We start from the raw sequence: 7134 nt of genomic DNA, 5'->3' as shown, positions 1-7134 counted from the left end.
TGTAAACTTCAGAGTTAATCCCATCACTTTCACTGGTATTGGCAGTCATACATGCCCAGGCCATCACATTGCTTCCACCATGTTTGAGATAATGTGGATTCAGACTATGAGCAGTTTGTCTCCTCCACCCTTTTCTCTTCTCATCATTCTGGTACAAGTTAATCTTTTAGTCAGTGGTTTGCACATTGTTGTAAAATCTGTATTTCCATTCAGCAAAGCATCTCTTGACTGTAGATTTTGACAACAGTGTTAGATTTGTTTTTTTCCTCATCCTCCACTTATATTTACATCTTGTTGGACCTCATACCTTGTATATATTATAATTTAAAAACGATTGTCAATTGTTCACTTTCTTTTGAGCATCTGACAATCGAGGACTTTGTATAAAACTGGCTGTTAATGCTGTGCGTTTGATAAATCAATTGATATAAAGCTGAAAGTCTGCACTTCAATCACATTAATTGAATGTTTGGTTAAAATTCACTGTAATGGTATACAGAGGTGAACCTACAAAAAAAAAAAAAGGGTCCAAAAACATATCGATCTACATACATACTTTAACATGATGATTAAATTCCTTTTATGCACAAACTCAAATGAATAAATAAACATTCATAAAATGAACACAGAACATACAGAATACAGTAACTGTTGCCCAGCAAAGGACAAAAATCTTACACTAACTGAACAAAAACCATGCCTCCTATAGTGCTAGTATCATTTAAAGAAAATGTAGATGTTTTGCAAGGGTGTAGAAAGCAGCTCAGCAAGTCGTGACTGTTGTGAAAAGAACTGATAGATATATCGGTTTAATGACGCATCTCCAAACTCTGCAAAATGTATATGGTTGGAAGCAAAACAGGAAGAGGCAATCAATGTATTTTTATTGCAATAAACTGACAATAGCTAAGTGTCTCTTCAATGGTCACAATGGTAACTATTCGATAGAATAACATAAGGAAAAATAAATTAACCATGGTCATATAAAAATACATCAGTGAAAATAAAGCATCACTGGTTCAACTGAACACATCAACACACACTGTTTTACACCTAAATCCGAAACCAGCACACAGCCAGAACATGCAGCCCTCAAAACACAGCTACAAGACTGTCAGAATGTGTGGAGAGATCTTGGGAGGTATGGGTGATATTATTACCACAGAAACACTAGAGACTGAGTGTACAGCGCTATTGACGGTAGTGAGCAATGTGACATGAAAAACCACAACCGCATCCTCCACTTCCTGGCTAAAGTCTAGAAAGATACAATTAATGTTGCATGAATTAAGTCTCAGATTGTGGGATTTACACATTAAAGCCAAAGCAGCTGTTCTGTGGGCACCATTTACCCATCCAGCATCCCTGGAAATGTCTGAGATTCATAAAAGGCAATCACTCAACCAACAAATGAGTTCATGTAGACTTTTTGTTTTTTTCCTTCCCAGCTTTCGATTTAGCGCTGACGATAGCGCAAGCCCATAAGAAGTGGAAACCATTTTTGTCAAACCACACCAGTTATTTATGTCACTGACTTCCTTCCTGTTGTGAGGTTTTTTTTTTAAAAATCTTGTCAAGAGATGTAGTTGTAAACAAACACAAAAATAATAAGGCAATATTTTGACCACCGAGGTCTTTGTTAGGCAAGCGCATGTGAGAGAACACTTAGAAAATTAGGACCATTGAGAAATCATAATGCAAAAAAGGGGAAGTCATTTGCTATGTATACAAAACAGGCCAGTTTTATGCATGTAGAATTTGCTTAGTTTCAAAAATCAAAATGTTGCCTCATTATATTGCTGGCCTTTGAGCTGGTACTACTTGTCTCGTTTCCACTGTGTGGCACTTTTTTTCTCCCCCGAGCACCTTGCACCTGACCCGGGATAGGATATGATCCGCAAAAATGTGTTTATCCAATCATGTTGGCATATGCATAATAACAGATGGACGGCTAGTTGATGCTCCAGGTTCTGTTATGACACTGATCAGGTTAGTTGTAGCTGTATTTGCTGCACATGCATCACATTTCTAACTCCCAGCCTCACTCAGATTAAAATGGTATTGTCTACTTGAAAAGGATCATTTGGAGAAAATAAAAAAAAACTAGGAAGCTGTGTAGCTCGTGTCACAGTATAGGAAACATACTTGTAGCTTCTTTTTTGTTGTTTTTTTTCTTGACATAAATATGTTTAATGAAATGCTGCATAAAAGCAAAGCATTAAAAAGACGAATAGGAGCAATAAATATCAAACACAGTCTCCACAACACCCATTCTTGAAATGATCTATTTCACAGGCTCAAAGGGCATGTAGAATTGGCAGTCAGATATCGTAAATGATGACTGGGGCTGGGGCTTCGTATTCACTCTTGGGTCAGGAAGTTTGGGGTGGGGCGGGGGCGGGGGAGGGGCTGGGCTGGGCTCTGTCACACGAACACAATTCACAGAGTTCGAAGTTTACAAAACATCAAATTTCCTCCTGCAATATTGTCATGCAATATACACGTTGACACGACTGAGACGACAATAATGTCACGTTTCTCAAGAGTTCTCATGTCCAGTCTGGCAGTGAATGGGGGTTAGGCCCACATTGGATAGAGGATTTCACACCTCCCCTGGCACTCCAGAGAAGGCAACAGAGGTTTTCAACCCTTCTCCCTTGCGTCAGGGGAGCTGAAGCGGATGCCTTCAGCCAGAATCCTTGATTAGAAGACATGTTAAACAGTTCCGCTGTCTTTGACCAAACATCCTACCTAAGGTGTTACATCACACTTCACTAAATAAATGCGACTCAAGCAAAAAAAAAAAAAAAAAAAAATTGAATAAGCATTTACGTGAATCTATTTTTGTGACTTGCCTGGTCAACTATTGTATATTTAAAGCCACAGTAAATTTCATTATAGTTATAGATATACAGTGTTTTGACACTGACCGAACTTGACAACCTGGTATGAAATGCGCAGGACAAATCTAGCATTTCTACTTCTACCACATTGTCAACACACAGGCTATTGACATATGTGCTTGGTGCAGTTGCCTGGCAACACAAGCAGAAGCAGTTTTTTTCTTTTTTGAAATTCAAAGCAAAAAAGAAAATCTTACAAAGCTATGCAAAACAGTATAAAACAATAAATAGAAAAAAAACAACAACCTTAGAATAATCACAAAAGTCAAACATTTGTCATCATAAACTGGTCTTCTGATGTGCAGATAATGTGTTTAGTGGTTTATGATACATCTACACATTTTTAATCTTCAGTGTGGCGCTATACAAATCCCTTAAAAAAAATATGCATCTGATATCTTTTAAAGATGTAGGACTTCGTGGTCGTACGGGGGAATTCAAAGAAATGTGCAAGAATTCAATTTCAATCAAGAATGTGGAAATTCAACCAGGACAACTCAACTGATTCAACATAAGTACATTTTTTTCTTTTGTTTTTGCCAACAAGTCCCATAAATCCACAGCAGGAGGTAAGAAGACGTATTTACAATCTGCCTTTGAACCCCCCCCCCCCCCCCCCACCCTCTTTAAAATTTCAAAGAGTAGCTGTTGAGGAAATAAGGAGGACTTGGCACTGAGATAAAATCACTTGTGTTAAAGTACATATATCCTCAGCAGGAGGGAGCTGTTCATTTATTTTCCATAATTTCCCCATCTCCCACTCTTTCGCTTGCAGTTTCTTTTCTGGGAGAAGAAGAGTGGGACAGTCTCCCACTAAGGCCAGAGTGTCTGGCAGTGTTTAAGTGGCACACCAGGACCTGTTTCTGTCTGCCAAGCTAAACTCATTGTGAAGGCAGGTGGGCCAACACACATACACACATCCTCACTTAGGACACAGACTTGTGTGTCCTAGCCTTTGTCTCTATGCAGCCTGGCAACCAAGTCGGCAGCTACGAAGTCAGTGGGCGCAAAGCATCACTATGGCAACCAGCATAGTGGGCAAGGCTGTAGCTGCTCCTGGATCAGTGCTGAGACTTTTTTTTTGGCATACTCTTAATGCCAGAGTTGATTATAGAGTTCCTTCTCTTAAATGTTCTTCCTAAATTGGCCCGTGATCTCATGTGCACAGTTTTTTTCCCTCCCCGCACTCTTTTGAAAAATAGACGAATATTCAGAGTAATAAAGATGCAACTAAGAAATTAAGATTCACAAAAAAAAGACAAAACAAAAAGAAAATGAGAGAGCCTCATGATACTTCCTTTCCCATACTTTGCACGTGCACAGTTAATTGTGCTTACACACTAGACACAACCTCATCCACACACACACACACACACACACACACACACACACACACACACACTTTTTTAACATAAAACAGACAGCCACCAGGGTGTGAATTTTCAAACTGATCAACTGATTGACTAATTCAACACAGCAGTGAACGACAGTAAGGTCTGAAGGTGGAGTCCAGATCTGCTCCCTGGCATAGTGTAGGCTAAATCCACGATTTAAGCGAGGCAGTCGGGCAGGACCCTTGCTTAGTCGACCGAGCCGGGGTGCAGGCTGAGAGCTGGCGGGTCCAGGCAGGTGGGAGAGTAACTGAGGTGAGGTTCTTTAATCCACAGTAAGGGAGCACCGTTCTTGCCTTCTTGGCTCTTGCTGTTGTTGCGGCTCTTGTAGCGGACTAGCAGCAGGGCGATGAGGAGGATGCCAAAAATGGGGAAGGGATAAAAAAAGACAAAGTAGAAGAGGGAGCTATTGGAGCACACCACTGACTGGACGGTGGACACTGTTGGCAGAAAATAAACACGTTAGTTGTTTTATTCTTTCAAAAGTTTCTCATTTATGTGTCAAAATATCACCATTTACTGATATATATACATACATATTATATTTCTTTCTTCCACCTGAGAAGCTGCTGTATCAGCATATGTAAGCTGCTATGATGTCACATGAATGAATATGTGGTTATGTGAGAATAAGTGGGGGGGAAAAGAAATTGAAAACTACACCTCTCAGAATTTGTGTAAAACAATAATTAACAGGATTTCCGGCTTTTAAAAATAGTTTTACCAAGTTTTGGCAAAAACAGAAGGAACTTAGATTTTTCCTAGATAAGCTCAGTGCCTTTTTGATCAGCGTGTATATATCTGGAAGTAAGGAAAATGATGTGGCCCTCTGTAATGGAGAAAAACAAAATGACCTTAATGACTGTAAATAGAGAACATTCAGAGTTTTTCTCTTTTCTGTCTGTAGTCATAAACTTTTAGAAGTTCACCTGGCGTCACTGCAGCACATTTGAATAGGCTAGAATTTACTGAATAAAAGATGTATATAACCAGATTGTACTCGTTAGAAATGAGATTACGCAAGCATTTTTACACAATGAAACCAGGGGAACCAACGAACAGGACAATGTGAGTCAGACTTCAGAGGGTTAATAATAAACATAGCTGAGTACTGATAAATACAGAGTGCAGGTCTCTTACAGCTTGCACTTTTTGCACTTCTAAATCATCTTCTCTTATTTATTGAGCCTTGTAATTTGATTTATTTTACTGCTTTAAATACCAGCACAGCTTTTGACACTGTAAATGACTCAGCTTCAGTGCTAAACAGTAAGCGGCCATGTCTGGCTCTCATTTTTACTTGTTAATTGCAACTGAGGAAGCCAGATCCCACAAGATAGAAATTACGAGAAAAAAAAAGTAACTAAGAGCTGCATAACTTGCTTATTATTAGTTTCCGTTTGCCTGCACCAAAACACATATTAGGAGATATTAGGACTGCACAGTGTGACAATACATACGATAAGCCTAGATTTCCAAATAAGCAGTAGCTAATTGGTAATAAATTACCAGTATGCTGTTAGAAGGCAGCCATTGATAAAAGTATAGCTTTATGCAATCTTCAGTGTCATGACAGATCAAAAGATTCTGTCTTTTACGAGCTTACCTTGTTGTAATACATTGACAATGGTGTACCCAGAGTTGTTGGTGGCCAGGCGGTACCATACGTTGCGGGGGTTGAGCAGCCACTCTTCAACGTGGCAGTAGTATCGGCCCCCGTCTGTTGGCCGGGCCCCTTGAATGGTCAGGCTGTACTGATCAGAGGCCATCCTCTCAAACTGCAAGCGAGAATTTGGCCCGGGTTCCTCTATGGGGCTGCAGTTTCCATTTCCAAAAACGGCATCATGTCCAATGGAGAACACGCACTCCCGGTCTCCTTCTTCTTCCCCTGGCTGATCCTCATTGTTGTCGTTTTTAGGGCGCTCTACATACCAGGACACGGAGAAGCGGGAGTTTCGGGATGACTGTGAGGGAATGCTGCAGCCTAGTCGGATTGGACCGGACTCTTCCACAGTCATGTTTGACTCCAGTTCTTCAACCTGCAAGCGAACCTCTGCAGGGGTCCGGAAAATAAACAGAAATTGAAGACCCTGAAGCTCTCCAAGAAATTTCTAATAATTTCAGCTTAGTTCAAGTTCAAATACAAAACAAACAAATCAGTTAATTAGTAGGTTACCATGCTGCTATTCTGAAGATCTTCAGAATAGCAGCATATTAATATTATATTATTATTTCCCCATACAAAAAACGCTTGTGTGATGATGATTTTCTTTTTTCTTTGCTGTCAGTTTGGCATTCGGTAGCTGTATTTCAGTGTTTTACTGATAAAATCATGAAGAGATGTTCTTTTTAAATGAATCAAAATAAATGCCAGTCATTGCTCTAATTTGAACAAGTCCAAAGAAATTAATACTACAAAACAGCAAATGATTCTGAAAATGGGACACTAAACTTCCCAAATGCACAAACAAAAAGGAAAAAATAAATAAATCTCAGAGCGCTGCCCAGAGCTATCACTAGTCTTTCAGCTTCCCAGCAGGGTTGGATCCTACCCCAAGGCTACTGTGTCTGGTGTGCGGTTATACTACAGTCCTTCAGGGGTGATACTATGACCCAGTTCCACTGCAGTTTTAAAAAAAATGACAGTACAGACTTGGCATGCCTGGACTCATCTCACACACAGTTTGGAACGGTCTCCTTGTTAAAGCATAATGAGAAGCAGAAAGCACAGCAGGAAAGCAGGGGGAAAAAAAGGAGAGTTCTGGCACACGTCTCCCCTCATCTTTTTTCTCGACAGGCAGATTTTTGGATGACTTCCTGGGTGAATGTTTTAACACCTT

The 7134-nt window shown here is 39.9% G+C and overlaps 1 protein-coding gene across 2 annotated transcripts in view; it reads right to left on the bottom strand.

Annotated features, from left to right (window-relative positions):
• Positions 1-867: 867 nt before the first annotated feature.
• Positions 868-7134, bottom strand: part of igsf3 (immunoglobulin superfamily, member 3) — a 79417-nt gene continuing 73150 nt past the window's right edge. For both annotated transcript variants that reach the window (XM_082508684.1, XM_082508685.1), the window contains exons 9-10: positions 5901-6347; positions 868-4734 (exon numbers count right to left, since the gene is read on the bottom strand). In XM_082508684.1, the coding sequence (XP_082364810.1) occupies positions 4484-4734; positions 5901-6347 (698 nt within the window). In that variant the 3' untranslated portion in view covers positions 868-4483. The remainder of the gene's footprint in view (positions 4735-5900; positions 6348-7134) is intronic.

This window comes from Aulonocara stuartgranti (assembly GCF_965226115.1).
Source record: "Aulonocara stuartgranti genome assembly, chromosome: 16".
In the NCBI taxonomy this organism is placed as follows: domain Eukaryota; kingdom Metazoa; phylum Chordata; class Actinopteri; order Cichliformes; family Cichlidae; genus Aulonocara; species Aulonocara stuartgranti.
This window is presented reverse-complemented; position numbering and strand designations above follow the sequence as displayed.